The 25,373-nt window shown below is 63.0% G+C and overlaps 1 protein-coding gene across 1 annotated transcript; it reads right to left on the bottom strand.

The window, feature by feature from the left end:
• Nucleotides 1–6,496: 6,496 nt before the first annotated feature.
• Nucleotides 6,497–14,542, bottom strand: LOC134434028 (sphingomyelin phosphodiesterase 5-like). The gene is made up of 9 exons (XM_063182723.1): nucleotides 14,294–14,542; nucleotides 13,030–13,886; nucleotides 12,012–12,435; nucleotides 11,805–11,877; nucleotides 10,119–10,259; nucleotides 9,586–9,675; nucleotides 9,071–9,134; nucleotides 7,995–8,139; nucleotides 6,497–6,922 (listed from the first exon to the last, which is right to left on the bottom strand). Exons 1-9 carry the CDS (start codon nucleotides 14,540–14,542, stop codon nucleotides 6,827–6,829), a joined length of 2,139 nt encoding a protein of 712 aa, XP_063038793.1. The 3' UTR covers nucleotides 6,497–6,826.
• Nucleotides 14,543–25,373: the final 10,831 nt, after the last annotated feature.

Here is a 25,373-nt window from a genome sequence, read left to right as displayed (position 1 = left end):
TGCACTTGCTATAGGGCACCTGCTATGGGGCAGCCTCCCCTTTAGGTACGCACAGTCTATGGGGCAGCCCCTCAACCCCCCTATAGGGCATCCCCTCCCAAACCCTGCTATGGGGCAGCCCCCCACCCACTCCAGCTCTGCACAGCCTATAGGGCACCCCCTAACTCCACTGTGGGGCAGCTCCCTGACCCCGCTATGGGGCAGCCCCCCCTTTAGATATGCACGGTCTATAGGTCACCCCTCTAGCTCTGCTATGGGGCAGCCCCCCACCCACTCCAGCTATGCACGGCCTATAGGGCACCCCCTAACTCCACTGTGGGGCAGCTCCCTGACCCTGCTATGGGGCAGCCCCCCACCCACTCCAGCTATGCACAGTCTATAGGTCACCCCTCTAGCTCTGCTATGGGGCAGCCCCCCACGCATTGCAGCTATGCACGGCCCATAGGGCAGCGCCCCATTGCTAGACAGGCACGGCCTATAGGGCAGCCCCCATCCCTGCTATGGGGCAGCCCCCCCTAGATACGCACAGCCTATAGGTCACCCTCCTACCTCCGCTATGGGGCAGCCCCCCATCCCATCTATGCACCTGCTATGGGGCAGCCCCCATCCCTGCTATGGGGCAGCCCCTGACCCCTCTATGGGGCACCCCCTCCCAAACCCTGCTATGGGGCAGCCCTGACCCTGCTATGGGGCAGCCTCCCACCCACTCCAGCTATGCACAGCCTATGGGGCAGCCCCTCCTCTAGATACGCACAGTCCATAGGGCAGCCCCATAACTCCGCTATGGGGCAGCCCCCTGACCCTGCTATGGGGCAGCGCCTTAACCCTGCTATAGGGCAGCCCCCAAGCCTGCTTTGGGGCAGCCGCCCCTCTAGATATGCACAATCTATAGGGCAGCCCCTCACCCAGCTATGGGGCAGCCCCCATCCCATCTATGCACCTGCTATAGGGCAGGCCCTGACCCAGTATGGGGCAGCCCCCAAGCCTGCTATGGGGCAGCCCCCTCCCTTTAGATACGCACAATCCATAGGGCAGCCCCTCACCCAGCTATGGGGCAGCTCCCTAACCCTGCTATAGGGCAGCCCCCAAGCCTGCTATGGGGCAGCCCCTCATTTAGATACTCACAATCTATAGGGCAGCCCCTCACCCAGCTATGGGGCAGCTCCCTAACCCTGCTATAGGGCAGCGCCTTAACCCTGCTATAGGGCAGCCCCAAGCCTGCCATGGGGCAGCCCCTCATTTAGATGCTCACAATCTATAGGGCAGCCCCTGACCCCACTATGGGGCAGCCCCCAAGCCCGCTATGGGGCAGCCCCCCTAGATACGCACAGTCCATAGGGCAGCCTCTCACCCTGCTATGGGGCAGCCTCCTGCCAAACCCTGCTATGGGGCAGACCCCCCTAGATACGCACAGTCCATAGGGCACCCCCCTAACTCCACTATGGGGCAGCCCCCCGTCCCTATGCACCCCCTATGGGCAGCCCCCTGCCAAACCCTGCTATGGGGCAGCCCCCTGACCCTGCTATAGGACAGCCCCCTAACCCCGCTATGGGGCAGCCCCTAATTTAGATACTCACAATCTATAGGGCAGCCCCCCCTGCCCAGCTCAGCCCCTCCATTGGGGGGCCCAGCTCCCCCCTTTGGGGGTCTCCCCCCCGTTCCCCCCTCAGCCTCCAATAAAGCTTCTTGTGCCCCCCAACTCCTGTCTGGTGTCTTGGGGGAGAACAGGGACCCCAGGGACCCCCCCCCAGCCCCACAGAGCCCCCCAGAGCTCTGCCCCACAGATCTGGGGGGGAACGCCGACCCAGTGACCCCGAATCTGGGAATGTGGGGGGAACCCCCCTGTGCCATGGGGGCTGTGCCAGCCCCACTGGAGAGAGGCTGGATCGATACTGGATTGAAGCCAGATCAATGCTGGATCAATGGTGGATCAATAACAAATAGATGCTGGATCGATGCTGGATTGATGCTGGATCAATGGTGGATCAATGCCAGATCAATGCTGGATCAATGGTGGATCAATGCCAAATCAATGCCGGATCAATACTGAGCAAATGCTGGATCAATGCCGAATCAGTGCTGGATCAATACTGGATCAATACCAGATCAATGCTGGGTCAGTGCCAGATCAATGCCGAATCAATGCCTGATCAATGCTGGATTAATGCCGGATCAATACCACATCAAAACTAAGCCAATGACAGATTGACACTGGTTTGATAGTGGATCAATACGAGATCAATGGCAGATCAATGCTTGTTCAATGCTGGATCAATACTGAGCCAATGATTGATCAGTGCTGAATCAATGCTGGATTAATGCCTGATCAATACCAGATCAATACTGGATCAATGCCAGCTCAATATTGACTCAAAAGTGAGCCAAGGCTAGATCAATGCCAAATCAAGGCCAGATCAATGATGGATCAATGCTGGACCAATATCAGATCAATCCCAGATCAATGCTTGATCAATACGGAGAAAATGCTGGATCAGCACCGGATTCAGACCTGGGCGTTGAGGTGGAGCCAGAGCCGGACCCCGTGCCCCCGATCCCAATCCCAATCCCAATCCATTCCCAATCCCAATCCATTCCCAATCCATTCCCAATCCATTCCCAATCCCAATCCATTCCCAATCCATTCCCAATCCATTCCCAATCCCAATCCATTCCCAATCCCAATCCCAATCCATTCCCAATCCATTCCCAATCCCAATCCATTCCCAATCCCAATCCATTCCCAATCCATTCCCAATCCATTCCCAATCCCAATCCATTCCCAATCCCAATCCATTCCCAATCCATTCCCAATCCATTCCCATTCCCAATCCATTCCCAATCCATTCCCAATCCATTCCCAATCCATTCCCATTCCAATCCCAATCCATTCCCAATCCATTCCCAATCCATTCCAATCCATTCCCAATCCCAATCCATTCCCAATCCATTCCCAATCCATTCCCAATCCATTCCCAATCCCAATCCATTCCCAATCCATTCCCAATCCATTCCCAATCCATTCCCAATCCATTCCAATCCCAATCCATTCCCAATCCATTCCCAATCCATTCCCAATCCATTCCCAATCCCAATCCATTCCCAATCCATTCCCAATCCATTCCCAATCCATTCCCAATCCCAATCCATTCCCAATCCATTCCCAATCCCAATCCATTCCAATCCCAATCCATTCCAATCCATTCCCAATCCCAATCCATTCCCAATCCATTCCCAATCCATTCCCAATCCCAATCCATTCCCAATCCATTCCCAATCCATTCCCAATCCATTCCCAATCCATTCCCAATCCATTCCCAATCCATTCCCAATCCCAATCCATTCCCAATCCATTCCAATCCCAATCCATTCCCAATCCATTCCCAATCCATTCCCAATCCCAATCCATTCCAATCCATTCCCAATCCCAATCCATTCCCAATCCCAATCCATTCCCAATCCCAATCCATTCCCAATCCATTCCCAATCCCAATCCATTCCCAATCCATTCCCAATCCATTCCCAATCCCAATCCATTCCCAATCCATTCCCAATCCATTCCAATCCAATCCCAATCCAATCCCAATCCATTCCCAATCCATTCCCAATCCATTCCCAATCCCAATCCATTCCCAATCCATTCCCAATCCATTCCCAATCCCAATCCATTCCCAATCCATTCCCAATCCCAATCCATTCCCAATCCCAATCCATTCCCAATCCATTCCCAATCCCAATCCATTCCCAATCCATTCCCATTCCCAATCCCAATCCATTCCCAATCCCAATCCATTCCAATCCCAATCCCAATCCATTCCAATCCCAATCCAATCCCAATCCATTCCCAATCCAATCCATTCCAATCCCAATCCATTCCCAATCCCAATCCCAATCCATTCCCAATCCAATCCCAATCCCAATCCATTCCCAATCCATTCCCAATCCATTCCCAATCCATTCCCAATCCAATCCCAATCCATTCCCAATCCATTCCCAATCCATTCCCAATCCCAATCCATTCCCAATCCATTCCCAATCCATTCCCAATCCATTCCCAATCCCAATCCATTCCCAATCCCAATCCAATCCCAATCCATTCCCAATCCATTCCCAATCCCAATCCATTCCCAATCCCAATCCATTCCCAATCCCAATCCCAATCCATTCCCAATCCCAATCCCAATCCCAATCCATTCCCAATCCATTCCCAATCCAATCCCAATCCATTCCCAATCCATTCCCAATCCCAATCCATTCCCAATCCCAATCCATTCCCAATCCATTCCCAATCCCAATCCATTCCCAATCCATTCCCATTCCCAATCCCAATCCATTCCCAATCCCAATCCATTCCCAATCCATTCCCAATCCCATTCCCAATCCATTCCCATTCCCAATCCATTCCCAATCCATTCCCAATCCATTCCCAATCCCAATCCATTCCCAATCCCATTCCCAATCCATTCCCAATCCCAATCCATTCCCAATCCATTCCCATTCCCAATCCATTCCCAATCCATTCCCAATCCATTCCCAATCCATTCCCAATCCCAATCCATTCCCAATCCATTCCCAATCCCAATCCAATCCCAATCCATTCCCAATCCAATCCATTCCCAATCCATTCCCAATCCCAATCCATTCCCAATCCATTCTCAATCCCATTCCCAATCCCACTCTCATTCCCATTCCCATTCCCCATTCCCTGGGCATTCAAGTCCCAAACTCAATTAAGTTTTTGCAAAATTCCTTCATGAGCTTCATCCCGACAGCAGAGCACCAGAGCAAAGCCCGGCTGATGCCAGAGCAGTGCCCAATCAATGCCGGGCCGATCCCGGATCAATACAGACCGATGCTGGGTCAATGCCAGATTAATGCCCAATCTATGCTGCAATGATTCCCGATCCATGTCAGATCAATACCAGATCAATACTGCCCCAATACCCGATCAATGCTGGATCCATCATGGACTGATTCCCAATCAATGTCAGTTCAATAGCAGATCAATACTGCCTCAATACCGGATCAATGCTGAGTCCATCATTGACTGATTCCCAATCAATGTCAGATCAATAGCAGGCTGATCCTGTCCCAATACCAGATCAATGTCAGATCAATAGCAGGCTGATCCTGCCCCAATACCAGATCAATGTCAGATCAATAGCAGGCTGATGCTGCCCCAATACCAGATCAATGTCAGATCAATAGCAGGCTGATGCTGCCCCAATACCAGATCAATGTCAGATCAATGATGGATTAATGCCCAATCTATGCTGGATCAGTGCCGGACTGATACCCGATCAATGTCAGATCAATACTGCACCAATCCTGCCCCAATACCAGATCAATGCTGGGTCAATCCTGCACTGATACCCAATCAATGTCAGATCAATACTGGACTGATACACGATCAATGTCAGATCAATACCAGGTTGAGCCTGCCCCAATACCATATCAATATCAGATCAATAGTAGGCTGATCCTGTGTCAATAAGGGATCAATGCTGGATCCATCCTGCACTGATATCAAATCAACGTCAGATCAATAGCAGGCTGATCCTGCCCCAATACCGGATCAATACCAGATCAATACTGCACCAATCCTGCACCAATACCGGATCAATCCTGCACCAATATGGGATCAATATTGCCCCGATCCTGCCCCTGCAGTGACCGCTGCTGTGTCCAGCGCAGTGTCCAGGGCTGTGTCCAGGGCTGTGTCCAGGCAGTGTCCAGTGCAGTGTCCATCAAGGTGTCCCCTGCAGTGACCAGTGCAGTGTCCAGTGCAGTGTCCAGTGCTGTGTCCAGGGCTGTGTCCACCCCAGTGTCCCCTGCAGTGACCGCTGCTGTGTCCAGTGCAGTGTCCAGTGCTGTGTCCAGTGCAGTGTCCAGGGCTGTGTCCAGTGCATTGTCCAGCGCTGTGTCCAGCGCTGTGTCCACCCCAGTGTCCCCTGCAGTGACCGCTGCTGTGTCCAGAGCCATGGTCACACTGGGGTCACACTGGGGTCACAGCTGTGGCCAGTGCCGTGTCCAGCCCCATGTCCAGAGTGTGGCCACTCTCAGGTCCGAGCTGTGTCCAGCCCCATGACCAGTGCTGTGTGTCCAGCTGTGTGTCCACCTGTGTGTCCAGCCCTGTGTCCAGCCCTGTCTCCAAAGCGTGGCCACTCTCAGGTCTGATCTGTGTCCATCCCAGTGTCCATCCCAGTGTCCATCCCGGTGTCCAGCCCAGTGTCCATCCCGGTGTCCATCCCGTGTCCATCCCTGTGTCCAGCCTGGTGTCCATCCCAGTGTCCAGCCCTGTGTCCAGCCCTGTGTCCATCTCAGTGTCCATCCCCATGTCCAGCCCCGTGTCCATCCCAGTGTCCAGCCAGGTGTCCAGCCCCATGTCCATCCCCATGTCCATCCCAGTGTCCAGCCCCATGTCCATCCCCGTGTCCATCCCCGTGTCCAGCCCTGTGTCCATCCCAGTGTCCAGCCAGGTGTCCATCCCAGTGTCCATCCCAGTGTCCATCCCCGTGTCCATCCCTGTGTCCATCCCCATGCCCATCCCAGTGTCCATCCCAGTGTCCATCCCCGTGTCCATCCAGTGTCCATCCCCGTGCCCATCCCCGTGTCCATCCCAGTGTCCAGCCAGGTGTCCAGCCCCATGTCCAGCCTGGTGTCCAGAGCGTGGCCACACTCTCAGCTCTGAGCCGTGTCCATCCCAGTGTCCATCCCCGTGTCCATCCCAGTGTCCATCCCGGTGTCCAGAGCGTGGCCACACTCTCAGCTCTGAGCCGTGTCCATCCCGGTGTCCCTCCCGGTGTCCAGCGCCGTGTCCGTGCCGGGGTCAGAGGTCGGCGGGCCCCAGGCGCAGCCGCAGGGCCACGGGCAGGTGGTCAGACATTGTGGCCAGCTCGGTGATGACCGAGTAGCCGGTGACCTCCTGTGGGGACAGCGGGGTCAGGGCGGGGTCACTGGGGTCATGAGGGTCACAGGGCGTTCCCAGTGGTCACTCACAGTGGTCAGTGTGGGGTCACTGGGGTGTTTACTGTGGGGGTCACTGGGAGGTCCCAGCGGTCACTGAGGACACCGGGGGTCACTCACGGTGGCCAGCGTGGGTCACAGGGGTCACTGGGGGGTCACTGGGGGTTCATTGGGGGAGTCCTTGGGGTCCCAGTGGTCACTCATGGTGGCCAGTGTGGGTTCCAGGGGTCACTTAGAGTGGCCAGAGTGGGGTCCCAGGGAGGTCAATGGGGGTTCAATGAGGGGTCACTGGGGTTGCAGTGGACCACTCATGGTGGTCAGTGTGGAATCCCAGTGGTCACTGGGGGGGGTCACTGAGGGGTCACTGGGGGGTCACTGAGGGGTCATTGGGGTGGTCACTGGGGGGGTCACGGAGGGCTCCCAGCGGTCACTCACAGTGGTCAGCGTGGAATCCCAGTGGTCACTGGGGGGGTCACTGGGGGGGGGGTCACTGAGGGGTCACTGGGGGGTCACTGGGGGGGTCACTGAGGGGTCACTGGGGGGGTCACGGAGGGGGTCACGGAGGGCTCCCAGCGGTCACTCACAGTGGTCAGTGTGGAATCCCAGTGGTCACTGGGGGGGTTAACTGGGGGGTCACTGAGGGGTCATTGGGGGGTCACAGAGGGCTCCCAGCGGTCACTCACAGTGGTCAGCGTGGAATCCCAGTGGTCACTGGGGGGGGTCACTGAGGGGGTCACTGGGGGGGGTCACTGAGGGGTCACTGGGGGGTCACTGGGGGGGGTCACTGGAGGGGTCACGGAGGGCTCCCAGCGGTCACTCACAGTGGTCAGCGTGGAATCCTAGTGGTCACTGGGGGGGTTAACTGGGGGGTCACTGAGGGGTCATTGGGGGGTCACGGAGGGCTCCCAGCGGTCACTCACAGTGGTCAGCGTGGAATCCTAGTGGTCACTGGGGGGGTCACTGGGGGGTCACTGAGGGGTCATTGGGGGGGTCACTGGGGGGGTCACAGAGGGCTCCCAGCGGTCACTCACAGTGGTCAGCGTGGGCCCCCTCCTCAGCAGCGCTCTGTCCACTCTCCGGCCCTGCCACGGCCGCGCGGCCATCGGGTCCAGGCTCCCGCAGGACAGGATGGGACCGGCCAGGAACCGCTCGCGTCCCCATGGCTCGGACAGGGTCCTGAGGGACATGGGGACATTGGGGACATGGGGACAGGGTCCTGAGGGACAGGGGGACATGGGGACATGGGGACAGTGTCCTGAGGGACAGGGGGACATTGGGGACAGGGTCCTGAGGGACAGGGGGACATAGGGGACATGGGGACAGGGTCCTGAGGGACAGGGGGACATGGGGACATGGGGACAGGGTCCTGAGGGACAGGGGGACATGGGGACACAGTGGGACACAGTGACAGGGACATGGGGACACAGGACAGGATGGGACCGGCCAGGAACCGCTCGCGTCCCCACGGCTCGGACAGGGTCCTGAGGGACAGGGGGACATGGGGACAGTGTCCTGAGGGACATGGGGACATTGGGGACAGTGTCCTGAGGGACAGGGGGACAGGGGGACAGTGTCCTGAGGGACACGGGGACATGGGGACAGTGTCCTGAGGGACAGGGGGACATGGGGACAGTGTCCTGAGGGACAGGGGGACAGGGGGACAGTGTCCTGAGGGACAGGGGGACATGGGGACATTGGGGACAGTGTCCTGAGGGACATGGGGACATGGGGACATGGGGACAGTGTCCTGAGGGACAGGGGGACATTGGGGACATGGGGACAGTGTCCTGAGGGACATGGGGACATTGGGGACAGTGTCCTGAGGGACAGGGGGACATTGGGGACATGGGGACAGACATGGGGACTTGGGGACACAGGACAGAGTGACAGGGACATGGGAACACGGGGACATGGGGACAGAGTGACAGGCGGCCATGTGGCCATGGGGACACAGAGGGACATGGGGACACGGGGACACAGAGGGACACGGGGACACAGAGGGACATGGGGACACGGGGACATGGTGGCAGAGGGGCCACGGTGACACAGGCGTGGAGGACCCTCTCCTCCCCCCCCCCCCCAGTGTCCCCAGTGTCCCCATTGTCACCTCCTCATCTCCTCAGGGGTGGACACGGGCTCCTCGTAGATCCTGAGGTAGTTGAGCAGCGTCCCTGGGGACAGCAGGCGACAGCAGGGGACAGGGACATGAGCGGGACCCCGGACATGGGGAGGGGACAGGGAGGGGACAGGGACATGAGCGGGACCCTAGGGGACAGGGAGGGGACAGGAGGGGACGGGGAGTGAGCAGGAGCCCAGGGGACAGGGAGGGGACAGTGCGCTCCCCCAGACACAGGTGACACTGGTGTCCCCGGGCAGAGGTGACACCGGGGTCCCCGGGCAGAGGTGACACTGGGGTCCCCAGACACAGGTGACACCGGGGTCCCCAGGCAGAGGTGACACTGGTGTCCCCAGACACAGGTGACACTGGTGTCCCCGGGCAGAGGTGACACCGGGGTCCCCGGGCAGAGGTGACACTGGGGTCCCCAGACACAGGTGACACTGGGGTCCCCGGGCAGAGGTGACACCGGGCTCCCCGGGCAGAGGTGACACTGGTGTCCCCACCGATGGCCCAGGGCTGCTCCTGGCCCGAGTCGCGGCGCGCGGGGTCCCAGAACTCCTTGAACAGGGCGTGCCGCCGGTTCTGGCTGTCACCTGCCGGGGACACGGCGCTGCTGTCACCCCCGTGTGTCCCCCCCCGATGTCCCCCCCGTGATTCTGTGTCCCCCCGATGTCCCCCACTGTCCCCCACCCATGACCCACCACGTCCCTCCCGCCCACCCGTGTCCCCCAATGTCCCTCCGTGTGTCCCCCACTCACGAGCCACCTGTCCCCCATCCTGTCCCTCCGTGTGTCCCCGTGTCCCCCACCCGGCTCCTCTGTCCCCTGCCTGTGTCCCTTCGTGTCCCACACCTCTGCCCCTCTGTGTCCCCCCATGTCCCTCTGTCCCCTGTCCCTCTCCCGTGTCCCTCTGTCCCCCTCCCATGTCCCCCAATGTCCCTCTGTCCCCTGCCTGTGTCCCTTCGCGTCCCACACCTCTGCCCCTGTGTGTCCCCCCGTGTCCCCCTCCCGTGTCCCCCCGTGTCCCCCGTCCCCACCTCGGGAGCAGTTGTCGAAGTTGAGGTCCCCGCAGAGGACATCGAAGGCCACCAGGTCCCCCGGGCGGTGCTGCTCATCGCGGAACTCGCGGAGCCACCGGAGCACCCAGGAGAGCTGCTGGTCACGGATGGCGGCATCGGCTGGGACAGGGACACCGGGACATCATGGGGACATCGTGGGGACAGGGACAGACACAGGGACACAGGGACAGACACAGGGACAGCTGCTGGTCACGGATGGCGGCATCGGCTGGGACAGGGGGACATCATGGGGACACCATGGGGACAGGGACAGACACGGGGACAGCTGCTGGTCACGGATGGTGGCATCGGCTGGGACAGGGGGACATGGGGACATTGTGGGGACAGGGACAGACACGGGGACACGGACAGACACAGGGACAGCTGCTGGTCACGGATGGTGGCATCGGCTGGGACAGGGGGACATCATGGGGACATCATGGGGACAGGGACAGACACGGGGACACAGGGACAGACACAGGGACGCAGGGACAGACACAGGGACAGCTGCTGGTCACGGATGGCGGCATCGGCTGGGACAGGGGGACATGGGGACACCATGGGGACATCATGGAGACATCATGGGAACAGGGACAGACACAGGGACACAGGGACAGACACAGGGACACGGACAGACACAGGGACACAGGGACAGACACAGGGACAGCTGCTGGTCACGGATGGCAGCATTGGCTGGGACAGGGACACAGGGACATCGTGGGGACATCGTGGGGACATGGACATGGGGACAGGGACAGACACAGGGACAGCTGCTGGTCACGGATGGTGGCATCGGCTGGGACAGGGACACGGGGACATGAATGGGGACATTGGGACATGTAAAGACACAGAGACAGCGACATGAGACATGGGGACATGGACAGACACAGGAATGGGGACATGGGACATGGGGACATGGACATGGGGACATGTACAGACATAGGGATGGAGACATGAACATGGGGACATGGGGACATGTAGAGACATGGAGATGGGGACAGGGGACATGGGGACGTTGACACGAGGACACGTACAGATACTGGGACAGAGACATGGGACATGGGGACATGTACAGACACAGGAATGGGGTCACAGGACATGGGGACATGGGGACACAGGGACATGGGCACATGGATATGGGACATGGACATGGGGACATGGACATGGGGACATGGACATGGTGATATGTACGTGGGGACATGTACAGACATGGGGATGGAGACATGGGACATGGGACATGGATATTGGGTATGGACATGAGGACATGGACATGGGGACATGTGCAGACACTGGGATGGGGACATGGGACATGGGGACATGGAGAGACACAGGCACAGTGACATGGGGAGATGGACATGGGGACATGGACACATGGACCTGTATCGACACATGGACATGAACACGGGGACATGGGGACACAGGAACATGGGGGTCTGGAAACACGGACACACGGACACATGCAGACACACGGACATGGGGACACGGGGACACAGACAGACCCAGAGTCACAGACACGGGCATGTGGACACACGCATGAGCAGATGGACACAAGTGGACACAGAACACCTGGACACAGCTGGACAACGCCACACAGACCCAACACCCCCAGACCCCCCCAGTGTCACCCCCTGGTGTCCCCCACGCCATCGCCATGTCCCCGCTCACCCGCGGGCGCCTGCAGGTGGGTGCAGCCCAGGTACCCCACGACGCGCCGGCCTCTCCCCATCCCCAACAGCACCTGGAGGGGACACCAACCACACGTCACACGTCACACGTCACACGTCACACGTCACACGTCACACGTCACACGTCACCTCAGCCCCGTGCCGCCCCCACAGCCCTCAGGTGTCCCCCCAGGCGCCGTCCCCTCACCTGCGCCACCAGCAGCCCCTTGTTGGCCAGCGCGTCCTCGCGGGCGGCGTTGGGGAAGGGCAGGAAGCGGGCGGCCAGCGGCGGGAAGCGGCTGCCCAGGAGGAGCCCGCTGCCCAGCGCCCGCAGCCGCCCGCCGCGCAGCCCGCCCGGGCCCACGCCCCACAGCACGTGCGGGAAGCGCCGCCCCAGCTGCCGGCGCAGCGCGGCGGCCGCGGCGCCGTCAAACACCTCCTGCAGGCACACGAAGTCCACGTCGGGCGGGATGCGGGCGCTCAGCACCGGCGGCATGGGGTCAGCCAGCGGGATCGGCCGCTCCGGCCCCGGGCTGGACGTCGGGCACGGAGCGGCTCCCAGGCTTGGGTTGGTCATCGGCGTTGGGTTGGTCATCGGAGTTGGGTTGGTCATCGGCGTTGGGTTGGCCATCCATGTTGAGTCGGTCATTGGGGTTGAGTTGGTCATTGGAGTTGGGGTGGCCATCAGTCTTGAGTTGGTCATCCGTGTTGAGTTGGTCGTTGGAGTTGGGTTGGTCATCCATGTTGAGTTGGTCATTGGAGTTGAGTTATCCACAAATGTTGGGTTGGTCATCCGTGCTGAGTTGGTCATTGCAGTTGGGTTGGTCACCCGTGTTGGGTTGGTCACCCATGTTGAGTTGGTCATTGGAGTTGAGTTATCCATAAATGTTGGGTTGGTCACCCATCTTGAGTCGGTCCTCAGAGTTGGGTTGGTCACCCATGTTGAGTCAGTCATTGCAGTTGAGTTGGTCATCCACGTTGGGTTGTCCATAGGTGCTGGGTTGGTCATCCATGTTGAGTCAGTCATTGCAGTTGAGTTGGTCATCCGCGTTGGGTTGTCCATCGGTGCTGGGTTGGTCATCCATGTTGAGTCAGTCATTGCAGTTGGGTTGGTCATCCACGTTGAGTTGGCCATCGGTGTTGGGTTGGTCATCCATGTTGAGTTGGCCATCGGTGTTGGGTTGCCCATCGACATTGAGTTGCTTGTTGACATTGGGTTGCCCACCGCCATCTCCGCCCGTCCCACCGTGCCACCCACCGTCTCCGCCGGCCCGGCCACCCTCCCCGCGTCCCCCCCGGCATCTCCACCCGGGCGCCCCCGCGCCGCGGTGCCCCCGTACCCGCGGCCCCTCCGCGGCCCCAGCAGCCCGCGCCGGTGCCCGGCAGGTTCCGCGGGCGCTCCGGCCGCCAGGGCCCGCCCGATGAGCGCCGCCCGGCGCCGCGTCTCGCCCAGGTTGCTGAAGCGCGCCAGCCCGCTGGGCAGCAGGCACACGTTGGCCGTCAGGAAGGTGAAGCCGCGCGCCCGCCGCGGGTCCCAGGGCGCGGCCGCCGCCGTGCCCGCCGTGTGCTGGTGGACGAACGGCCGGCGCTTGGCCTGCGCCGGGAGCCACAGCAGCAGCCCCAGCAGCGCCGGCGGCAGCGCCAGCGCCAGCGCCAGGGCCAGCGCCGGTGCCAGCAGCGCCCGGGCGCCCACGGCCAGGCATTGCCCGGCCCGGCGCCGCCGCCAGCGCGCCCGCTGCGCCGTGGTGGGCACCAGCAGCGCCAGCAGCCGGTCCAGCGCCCAGTACGCGGGGGTCAGCAGCGCTTCGGCCACCGCGGCCACCGCGGCCAGCGTCCGGCTGGGGAAGGGGGCGTCCGGCAGAGTGGACGGGGGTGGCCACGGCATTGGGGCGTCCTCGGCGTCCCCCCGGAGGGGTTCGGAGGCTTGGAGGCAGATGGCGCAGCCTGTGGGGAGAGGTCTCGGTGAGGGGGGGTGGCATGTCCCTGTCACCGGATGGAGCGGGACCCTCCGTGACCCGCGTGCCACCGTGGGAAAACGGGGTGTGACCCCTTGTCCAGGAGTCCTGGTCAGTGTGGGACACCCCTGTGGCCGGAATGAGACCCCTCCTCATCCAGGCCACCACCATGGGAAAACGGGGCTGACCCCCCAGTCCGGGAGTCCTGGTCAGTGTGGGACACCCCTGTGGCCGAATGTGACCCGTCCCCATCCCGGCCACCACCGTGGGAATGTCCCCAAGTCTCAATCCCCGTGGGAAATCCGGGTGGTCAGTGTGGGAAACTCTTGTGGCCGGAGTGAGACCCCTCCTCATCCCGGCCACCACCGTGGGAAAATGGGGCTGACCCCCCAGTCCGGGAGTCCTGGTCAGTGTGGGAAACCCCTGTGGCCGGAGTGCGACCCGTCCCCATCCAGGCCACCACCGTGGTGACATCCCCGGACCCCCCCCCCAAAATCCAAAATCCCAAATCCCAAAATCCCCGTGGGGAACTCACGCGGCCGCAGCGCGACCCCCCCGGCCCACCCCGGCCACCGTGGGAAACTCCTGCGGCCACCGTGGGAGTGTCCGGAGGGTGGGAGTGTCCCCAGCGGTCACCGTGGGAACGTCCGGTGAATGTCCGGTGGGTGGGAGTGTCCCCAGCGGTCACCGTGGGAATGTCCAGTGGGTGGGAGTGTCCCCAGCGGTCACCGTGGGAGTGTCCGGTGAATGTCCGGTGGGAGGGAGTGTCCCCTGCCAGGGCCATCCCCCGCGTCCCCAGTGGTCACCGTGGGAATGTCCGGTGAATGTCCGGTGGGTGGGAGTGTCCCCAGCGGTCACCGTGGGAATGTCCGGCGGCACTGTCCCCTGCCCGGGACCCTCCCCCGGGACCCCCGAGGCCTCCCCAGGTGGGCGGGGACGCTCCGGTCCCGGGTGGCCCCACCTGCGCCCTCAGCCCCGCCCCCTCGGCAGCCGCCACCTCACCTGTGCCCGCTGTGGGGGGGTCTGGAGGCACCGGGACCCCGCTCAGGGCGAGGCAGGACAGGTGAGGCCCGAACCCTGAGCCCGGCCAGGTGAGTCCCGAACCCTGAGCCCGGCCAGGTGAGTCCCGGTGGATGAGCCCGGCCAGGTGAGTCCTGGCCCCTCCCCTTGTCCAGGTGAGTCCTGGCCCCTCCCCTTGTCCAGGTGACTCCTGGTGGATGAGCCCGGCCAGGTGAGTCCTGGCCCCTCCCCTTGTCCAGGTGAGTCCCGGCCCCTCCCCTTGTCCAGGTGAGGCCCGGTGGATGAGCCTGACCAGGTGAGGCCCGGCCCCTCCCCTTGTCCAGGTGAGTCCTGGCCCCTCCCCTTGTCCAGGTGAGTCCCGGTGGATGAGCCTGGCCAGGTGAGGCCCGGCCCCTCCCCTTGTCCAGGTGAGTCCTGGTGGATGAGCCTGGCCAGGTGAGTCCCGGCCCCTCCCCTTGTCCAGGTGAGTCCTGGCCCCTCCCCTTGTCCAGGTGAGTCCCGGCCCCTCCCCTTGTCCAGGTGAGTCCCCGTGGATGAGCCTGGCCAGGTGAGTCCCGGCCCCTCCCCTTGTCCAGGTGAGTCCTGTCTGGCTGGACTGGCCCAACAGGTTCCCAGCAGCTCCAAGCCCCCGGGGCCGGACACAGCATGTGGTCAGTGACGCCTCACCTGGGCAGGTAACAGCTCACCTGGGCAGGTAACAGCTCACCTGGGCAGGTAACAGCTCACCTGGGCAGGTGAGACATCACCTGGGCCAATGAAACCTCACCTGGGGAGGTAAAACCTCACCTGGGCCAATAAAACCTCACCTGGGCCGGTGACTCCTGCCCCGATTCTTCCCTGACTCTGCAGCTGCCCAACCCCAGCATGGGATGGAGCCGGACACTGGGGGACACTGGGGGACACTGGGGGACACTGGGGACACTGGGGACACTGGGGGCACTGGGGACACTGGGGGACACTGGGGACACTGGGGGACACTGGGGATACTGGGGGACACTGGGGACACTGGGGGACACTGGGGATACTGGGGACACTGGGGGACAATGGGGACATTGGGGACATTGGGGACACTGGGAATACTGGGGACACTGGGGACATTGGGGACACTGGGGACACTGGGGACACTGGGGACACTGGGGGTTACTGGGGACTTTGGGGACACTGGGGGACACTGGGGGGACACTGGGGACACTGGGGACATTGGGGGACACTGGGGACAATGGAGGCATTGGGGACACTGGGGACACTGGGGATACTGGGGACACTGGGGGACACTGGGGACACTGGTGACAATGGGGACAATGGGGACACTGGGGGACACTGGGGGACACTGGGGATACTGGGGATACTGGGGACAATGGGGACACTGGGGACAATGGGGGGACACTGGGGACACTGGGGACATTGGGGGACACTGGGGACAATGGAGGCATTGGGGACACTGGGGACACTGGGGATACTGGGGACACTGGGGGACACTGGGGACACTGGGGACAATGGGGACAATGGGGACACTGGGGGACACTGGGGGACACTGGGGATACTGGGGATACTGGGGACAATGGGGACACTGGGGACACTGGGGATACTGGGGACAATGGGGACACTGGGGACACTGGGGACAATGGGGGGACACTGGGGACACTGGGGGATACTGGGGACACTGGGGGACATTGGGGACACTGGGGACAATGGGGACAATGGGGACACTGGGGGACACTGGGGGACACTGGGGGGACACTGGGGACACTGGGGGACACTGGGGACATTGGGGGACACTGGGGACAATGGAGGCATTGGGGACACTGGGGGACACTGGGGATACTGGGGACACTGGGGACACTGGGGGACATTGGGGACATTGGGGGACACTGGGAATACTGGGGACACTGGGGGACACTGGGGGACACTGGGGATACTGGGGATACTGGGGACAATGGGGACAATGGGGACACTGGGGGCACTGGGGACAATGGGGGCACTGGGGACACTGGGGGACACTGGGGATACTGGGGACACTGGGGGACACTGGGGGGACACTGGGGGGCACTGGGGGACACTGAGGACACTGGGGGGCACTGGGAGTACTGGGGACAGTGGGGACACTGGGGGACACTGGGGACACTGGGGGACACTGCGGGGACACTGGGGGGACACTGGGGGACACTGGGGATACTGGGGGTTACTGGGGGCACTGGGGACACTGGGGACATTGGGGGGGCACTGGGGACAATGGGGGCACTGGGGGACACTGGGGGCATTGGGGACACTGGGGGTTACTGGGGACACTGGGGACACTGGGGGGACACTGGGGACACTGGGGACAGTGGGGACACTGGGGGGACACTGCGGGGACACTGGGGGGACACTGGGGGACACTGGGGATACTGGGGGTTACTGGGGACATTGGGGACACTGGGGGACACTGGGACCCCCCTGAGGGTCCCCCCCCACTCCCGGCTCGTCCCTTGTCCCCTGGGTGCCGTGGGTGGCAGCGCTGGCAGTGCCACAGGTGACACGGGACAGGTGTGGCACCTCCGGCCACGGGACGGACCCGACACCCACGGGGCCGAATCTGTGTCACCCGAGCCCGTGGGGACTGTCCCCGGTGTCCCCAATGTCCAGGCAGAGGGGTCCCAGTGTCCCCAGTGTCCCCCCAGTGTCCCCAGTGTCCCCAGTGTCCCCAGTGTCCCCAGTGTCCCCCCAGTGTCCCCAGTGTCCCCAGTGTCCCCAGTGTCCCCCCAGTGTCCCCATGTCCCCCAGAGGGTCCCAGTGTCCCCAGTGGTGGCTTGGTGACATGGTCAGTGTCCGCAGGGTACCGGCAGTGTCACCCCCATTGTCCCTGTGGTGTCAGAAGTGTCACCCCCATTGTCCCCACGGTCCTGTCCCAGTGTCACCCTCACTGTCCCCGCGGGGCCCGGGTGTGGCCGCCGAGCCCTCCGTGCCGCGTCCCTCGCTGTGCCCGGGGGGCACAGGTGACACCACAGGTGACACCACAGGTGACACCACAAGGTGACAGACACCACAGGTGACACCACAGGCGGCACCGCGCCGCGGTGGCCCGAGGGCTGGGCAGGACCTGTGCCACCCGTGCCACCCGTGCCAGCTCCGAGCCCGTCCCCGTTCCCGGTTCCCGGTTCCCATTTCCCCGTCCCCGTTCCCGGTTCCCCGTTCCAGTCCCCATTTCCCGGTGCTCTCCAGTGCCACTTGTCGCCGCCACCTCCCGGCCACCCGCTCACCTCCGCACGCCGCCATCGGGGCCACCAACACCGGGGCCACCAACACCGGGGCCACCAACACCGGGAGCCACCGCCGGGGCCACCTCTGGCCGCTGCCACCGCCGGCAGGTGACAAACAAAACATCCGCCGGCCGCGGGGTCACCGCGGCGCCGCCCGGTGTCGCGTTCCTGTCGCGCTGCGTGGCCGGACACGGGGCCACCCCCGGGACACGGACACGGGGCCACAGAATCCCCCGGGACACCAGTGATACCCCCGGGACACGGACACGGGGCCACCACGTCCCCCGGGACACGGACACGGGGCCACCACGTCCCCCGGGACACGGGGCCACCAGTGCCATCCCCGGGACACGGACACGGGGCCACAACGTCCCCTGGGCCACCAGTGCCACCCCCGGGACACGGACAAGGGGCCACAACGTCCCCTGGGACACGGACACGGGGCCACCCCCGGGACACGGGGCCACAGAGTCCCCCGGGACACCGGAGTCACCCCCGGGACACGGACCCGGTGCCAGCCCCGGACAGGGACACGGTGCCAGCCCCGGTGCCAGCCCCGGGACACCGAGGCCGCATGGCCGCATGGCCGCCGCCGCCGCCAGGTGCGGCCGGACCGGTTCTCCCGGTAGCCCCAAGGGGCCGCGGTGGCACCTGCGCCACGCCGCACCCCCCTCACCTGCCCAGGTGACACTGTGTGTGTGTGTGTGTGGGGGGGGGTGTCCCGAGCTGTCCCTGTCCCCTCCCCTGTCCCCTCCCCCGTCCCCTCCCTGTCCCCTCCCCGTCCCCTCCATTTCCTTTTCCCGCCACCGCAGCGAACGGACTCACGGCGGGGGGGGGGGGGGAGGGGGGGCGGGTCCGTGTCCCCCCCCTCTCTCCCCCGGACCCCCAAACCCCCCCAGAGCTCGGTCCGTGTCACCCCCTGTCACCGTGTGTCACCCCGTGTCACCCCGTGTCACCCCGTGTCACCCCCTGTCACCCCCAGCTCGCAGCCGGCGCCGGGGCAAGGGGTGACACGGGAGGGGACAGGGCAGGGGACACAGGAGGGGACACGGGAGGGGACACGGGAGGGGACACGGGAGGGGGACAGGGCAGGGGACACGGGAGGGGACACGGGAGGGGACAGGGCAGGGGACAGGGGAGGGACAGGGAAGGGGGACAGGGAAGGGGACACGGGAGGGGACAGGGCAGGGGACAGGGGAGGGGACACGGGAGGGGACACGGCAGGGGACACGGGAGGGGACAGGAAAGGGGACCCCCCCCCAGCGCCCCCCGGGACCCCGCGGTGACCTCGGTGCGCGGCTCCGCTGCTGCCGCCGCCAGAAGCGAAAGGAAAAGCGCGGCCAAAAGCGAAAGGAAAAACGCCGTGACCCCCCCGGAATGGCCGCGACACCCCCGGGATGGCCGGGACACCCCCAGAATGGCCGGGACACCCCCGGGATGGCCGGGACCCCCCCAGAATGGCCGGGACCCCCCCGGGATGGCCGGGACACCCCCAGAATGGCCGGGACACCCCCGGGATGGCCGGGACACCCCCGGAATGGCCGGGACACCCCCGGGATGGCCGGGACACCCCCGGAATGGCCGGGACCCCCCCCAGTACAGCCATGATCCCCCCCAGTGCAGACCCCCAGTATGGCCGGGACCCCCCCCACAGTACAGCCCCCCAGTACGGCCGTGGTCGCCCAGTATAGCTGTGGCCCCCCCAGTACACCCCCCCAGTATGGCCGTGACCCCCAGTATGGTCCTGGTCCCCCCACCCAGTACGGCCATGATCTCCCCCAGTACAGCTGTGACCCACCCAGTACAGCCCCCCCAGTATGGCCGTGACCCCCCCCAGTACAGCCCCCCAGTACAGCCATGATCCCCCAGTATGGCACTGACCCACCCAGTACAGCCCCCCCAGTATGGCCGTGACCCCCCCAGTATGGCAGTATAGCAGTGAACCCCCCTCCCCAGTATGACCGTGCCCCTCTCCAGAACGGCCCCCCCAGTACGGCCGTGACCCCCCCCCAGTATGGCCATGACCCCTCCCAGTACAGCCGTGACCCCGCCCAGTATGGCCGTGACCCCGCCCAGTATGGCCGTGACCCCGCCCAGTATGGGCCGTGACCCCCCCAGTATGGCCGTGACCCCTCCCAGTATGGCCGTGACCCCTCCCAGTATGGCCATGACCCCTCCCAGTACAGCCGTGACCCCTCCCAGTATGGCCGTGACCCCCCCAGTACAGCCGTGACCCCTCCCAGTATGGCCGTGACCCCTCCCAGTATGGCCGTGACCCCGCCCAGTATGGCCATGACCCCTCCCAGTATGGCCGTGACCCCGCCCAGTATGGCCGTGACCCCGCCCAGTATGGGCCGTGACCCCCCCAGTATGGCCGTGACCCCTCCCAGTATGGCCGTGACCCCTCCCAGTATGGCCATGACCCCTCCCAGTACAGCCGTGACCCCTCCCAGTATGGCCGTGACCCCTCCCAGTATGGGCCGTGACCCCTCCCAGTATGGGCCGTGACCCCTCCCAGTATGACCGTGACCCCTCCCAGTATGGGCCGTGACCCCTCCCAGTATGGCCGTGACCCCTCCCAGTATGGCCATGACCCCGCCCAGTACGGCCGTGACCCCTCCCAGTATGGCCATGACCCCGCCCAGTATGGCCATGACCCCTCCCAGTATGGCCGTGACCCCGCCCAGTATGGCCGTGACCCCGCCCAGTATGGCCGTGACCCCGCCCAGTATGGCCATGACCCCGCCCAGTATGGCCATGACCCCGCCCAGTATGGCCGTGACCCCTCCCAGTATGGCCGTGACCCCGCCCAGTATGGCCGTGACCCCGCCCAGTATGGATGGAACCCCGGGAGGGTCCTGTGCCAGGGACAGTGCCAGGTGTCACTCCAGGTGTCACGCCAGGTGTCATGCCAGGTGTCATGCCAGGTGCCATCCTGAGTTTTACGCCAGGTGACATGTCAGGATCATGCCAGGTGTCATGCCAGGTGCCATGCCAGGTGCCATCCTGAGTTTTGTGCCAGGTGTCATGTCAAGATCATGCCAGGTGTCATGCCAGGTGCTGTGCCAGGTGCTGTGCCAGGGACAGTGCCAGGTGCCATGTCAGGATCATGCCAGGTCCTGTGTCAGGTGCTGTGCCAGGATCATGCCAGGTGTCATGCCAGGTGCTGCGCCAGGTGCCATGTCAGGTGTCATGCCAGGTGCTGGGCCAGGGACAGTGCCAGGTGCCGTGTCAGGATCATGCCAGGTGCTTTGCCAGGTGCCATCCTGAGTTTTATGTCAGGTGCCATGTCAGGATCATGCCAGGTGTCATGCCAGGTGTCATGCCAGGTGCTGGGCCAGGTGCTGTGCCAAGGACAGTGCCAGGTGTCATGTCAGGGTCATGCCAGGCCCTGTGTCAGGTGTTGTGCCAGGTGCTGTGCCAAGGACAGTGCCAGGTGCCATGTCAGGATCATGCCAGGTGTTGTGCCAGGTGTCAGTTGGCATGCCAGGTGTCATGCCAGGACCATGCCAGGTGTCATGCCAGGTTCCAGGTGCTGCGCCAGGTGTCACGCCAGGTGCCATGTCAGGATCGTGCCAGGTATCATGCCAGGTGCTGTGCCAGATGCCGTGTCAGGTGTCACGCCAGGTGTCATGCCAGGATCATGCCAGGTCCTTTTCCAGGTGCTGTGCCAGATCCTGTGCCAGGTGCTGTGCCAGGTGCCATGTCAGGTGCCATCCTGAGTTTTATGCCAGGTGCCATGTCAGGATCATGCCAGGTGTCATGCCAGGTTCTGTGCCAGGGACAGTGCCAGGTGCCATGTCAGGTGTGATGCCAGGTGCCATCCTGAGTTTTATGCCAGGTGCCGTGTCAGGATCATGCCAGGTGTCATGCCAGGTGCTGTGCCAGGGACAGTGCCAGGTGTCATGCCAGGTGCTGTGCCAGGTGCCATGTCAGGTGCTGTGCCAGGTGTCATGCCAAGTGCTGGGCCAGGGACAGTGCCAGGTGCTGTGTCAGGACCATGCCAGGTGCTGTGCCAGGTGCTGTGCCAGGTGTCCTGGCAGGTGTCATATCAGGATCATGCCAGGTGTTGTGCCAGGTGTCTGGCCAGGTGCCATGTCAGGATCATGCCAGTTGTCATGCCAGGTCCTCAGCCAGGTGCTGTGCCAGGTGCCATGTCAGGTTCCAGGTGCCATCCTGAGTTTTGTGCCAGGTGCCATGCCAGGTGTCATATCAGGTGCCATGCCAGGTGCCATGTCAAGTACCATGTCAGGATCATGCCAGGTGCTGTGCCAGGGGTCATCCTGAGTTTTGTGCCAGGTGCTGTGCCAGGATCATGCCAGGTGTCATGCCAAGTCCTGTGCCAGGTGTCACACCAGGTGCCATGTCAGGATCACGCCAGGTGCTTTGCCAGGTGCTGTGCCAGGTGTCATCCTCAGTTTTGTGCCAGGATCATGCCAGGATTATGCCAGGTGCCATGCCAAGTCCTGTGCCAGGTGTCATGCCAGGTGCTGTGCCAGGTATCATGCCAGGTGTCATGTCAGGATCATGCCAGGTGCTGTGCCAGGTGTCATCCTGAGTTTTGTGCCAGGTACTGTGCCAGGTGTCATGCCAGGTGCCATGCCAGATGTCCTGCCAGGTGCCATGTCAGGATCATGCCAGGTGTTGTGCCAGGTGTCAGTTGGCATGCCAGGTATCATGTCAGGCACCATGCCAGGTGTCCTGCCAGGTTCCAGGTGCTGTGCCAGGTGTCATGCCAGGTACCATGTCAGGATCGTGCCAGGATCATGCCAGGTCCTGTGCCAGGTGCTGTGCCAGGTGCTGTGCCAGGTGCCATGTCAGGTGCTGTGCCAGATCCTGTGCCAGGTGCCATGCCAGGTGTCACACCAGGTGCTGTGCCAGGTGCCATGCCAGGTGCCATCCTGAGCGTCATGCCAGGTACCGTGTCAGCATCATGCCAGGTGTCCTGCAAGGTTCCAGGTGCTGTGCCAGGTGCCATGCCAGGTACTGTGCCAGGTGTCAGTTGGCATGCCAGGTATCATGTCAGGCACCATACCAGGTGTCCTGCCAGGTTCCAGGTGCTGTGCCAGGTGCTGTGCCAGGTGCAATGCCAGGTGTCATGCCAGGTGTCATGTCAAATACCATGCCGGGATCATGCCAGGTGTCATGCCAAGTCCTGTGCCAGGTGCCATGCCAGGATCATGCCAGGTGTCCTACCAGGTTCCAGGTGCCGTGCCAGGTGCTGTGCCAGGTCCTGTGCCAGGTGCTGTGCCAGGTGCCATGCCAGGTGCCATCCTGAGCGTCATGCCAGGTACCGTGTCAGCATCATGCCAGGTGTCCTGCAAGGTTCCAGGTGCTATGCCAGGTGTCATGCCAGGTGTCATGTCAAATACCATGCCGGGATCATGCCAGGTGTCATGCCAAGTCCTGTGCCAGGTGCCATGCCAGGATCATGCCAGGTGTCCTACCAGGTTCCAGGTGCCGTGCCAGGTGCTGTGCCAGTTGTCACACCAGGTGTCACACCAGGTGCCATGCCAGGTGCCGTGCCAGGCGCCAGGTGCCAGGTTCTCCATGTCTCACCATCGCTCCTTGCATGCCCAGGGGGGTCCCAGGTGTCCGGGGGTCCCCAGGTGTCCGGAGTGTCCCAGGTGTCCAAGAGGGGTCCCAGGTGTCTGGGGAGGGGTCTGCAGGGCTCCCAGGTGTCCCGGGGGGGGTCCCCAGATGTCCCAGGTGTCCAGAGGGGTCCCAGGTGTCTGGGGAGGGGTCTGCAGGGGTCCCAGGTGTCCCGGGGGGGGTCTCCAGGTGTCCAGAGGGGTCCCAGGTGTCTGGGGTGGGGTCCCAGGTGTCCAGGGGGATCTCAGGTGTTTGGGAGGGGACACAGGTGTCTGGGGAGGGGTCTGCCGGGCTCTCAGGTGTGCCAGGGGGTTCCCAGGTGTGCCAGGGGGCTCCCAGGGGTCCAGAGGGCTCCCAGGGGTCCCGCTGGGGGTCTCCAGGTTGTCCCAGGTGTCCAGGGGGATCTCAGGTGTTTGGGAGGGGACACAGGTGTCCCGGGGAGGGGTCTGCCGGGCTCTCAGGTGTGCCAGGGGGCTCCCAGGTGTGCCAGGGGGTTCCCAGGTGTCCCGCTGGGGGTCTCCAGGTTGTCCCAGGTGTCTGGGGGGGGTCTCAGGTGTTTGGGAGGGGACACAGGTGTCCCGGGGAGGGGTCTGCAGGGCTCCCAGGTGTCCAGAGGGGTCTCAGGTGTCCCCAGGTGTCCAAGAGGGGTGACACAGGTGTCCCGCTGGGGGTCCCCAGGGTGTCCCAGGTGTCCGGGGGTGACACAGGTGTCTGGGGTGGGGGTCCCCAAGGTGTCCCAGGTGTCCCAGGGGGGTCCCAGGTGTCCGGGCGTGTCCCAGGTGTCCATGACGGCCTCAGGTGTCTGGGTGGAGGCCGCAGCCGCCCCACTGTGGGCACCCGCTGGGTCCCTATGGGGCGGGGAGGGGGGTCTCTATGGGGCCAGGCCCTTCTGTGGGGCAGGGGGGGGTCCCTATGGGGCAGGGGTCTCTCTGTGGGGCAGGGGGGTCTCTATGGGGCAGGGGGGTCTCTATGGGGCAGGGGGGGGTCCCTATGGGGCAGGGGGTCTCTCTATGGGACAGAGGGGTCTCTATGGGGCAGGGGTCTCTCTATGGGGCAGGGGGGTCTCTATGGGGCAGGGGGGTCTCTCTATGGGGCAGGGGTCTCTATGGGGCAGGGGTCTCTCTCTATGGGGCAGGGGTCTCTCTATGGGACAGAGGGGTCTCTATGGGGCAGGGGTCTCTCTATGGGGCGGGGGTCTCTCTATGGGGCAGGGGTCTCTCTATGGGGCAGGGGTCTCTCTCTATGGGGCAGGGGGGTCTCTATGGGGCAGGGGTCTCTCTATGGGGCGGGGGTCTCTCTATGGGGCAGGGGTCTCTCTATGGGGCAGGGGTCTCTCTCTATGGGGCAGGGGGGTCTCTATGGGGCCGGGCTCTCTCTATGGGGCAGGGGTCTCTCTATGGGGGTCTCTCTCTATGGGGCAGGGGTCTCTCTATGGGGCAGGGGGGTCTCTCTCTATGGGGCAGGGGTCTCTCTATGGGGCAGGGGGGTCTCTCTATGGGGCAGGGGTCTCTATGGGGCAGGGGTCTCTCTATGGGACAGAGGGGTCTCTATGGGGCAGGGGTCTCTCTATGGGGCGGGGGTCTCTCTATGGGGCCGGGCTCTCTCTATGGGGCAGGGGTCTCTCTATGGGGCAGGGGGGTCTCTATGGGGCAGGGGTCTCTCTATGGGGCAGGGTCTCTCTCTATGGGGCAGGGGTCTCTCTATGGGGCAGTGGTCTCTCTATGGGGCAGGGGGGTCTCTCTATGGGGCAGGGGGGTCTCTCCG

This window comes from Melospiza melodia, unplaced genomic scaffold (genome assembly GCF_035770615.1).
Source record: "Melospiza melodia melodia isolate bMelMel2 unplaced genomic scaffold, bMelMel2.pri scaffold_302, whole genome shotgun sequence".
Taxonomy (NCBI): Eukaryota; Metazoa; Chordata; class Aves; order Passeriformes; family Passerellidae; genus Melospiza; species Melospiza melodia.
Note: the sequence above shows the minus strand (reverse complement) of the source record. Positions and strands in the feature narration are given on the sequence as shown.

What these genes read in the sequence shown, in the direction of transcription:
- LOC134434028 (XM_063182723.1), bottom strand. Translation starts at nt 14,542, where the DNA reads ATGGCCCTGGCAGGGGACACTCCCTCCCACCGGACATTCACCGGACAC. An exon ending in AGGGGCTGCTGGTGGCGCAG is followed by an intron (nt 11,878 to 12,011) that starts GTGAGGGGACGG and finishes TGTCCCCTCCAG; the next exon opens with GTGCTGTTGGGGATGGGGAG. An exon ending in CCACCTGCAGGCGCCCGCGG is followed by an intron (nt 10,260 to 11,804) that starts GTGAGCGGGGAC and finishes TCCCTGTCCCAG; the next exon opens with CCGATGCCGCCATCCGTGAC.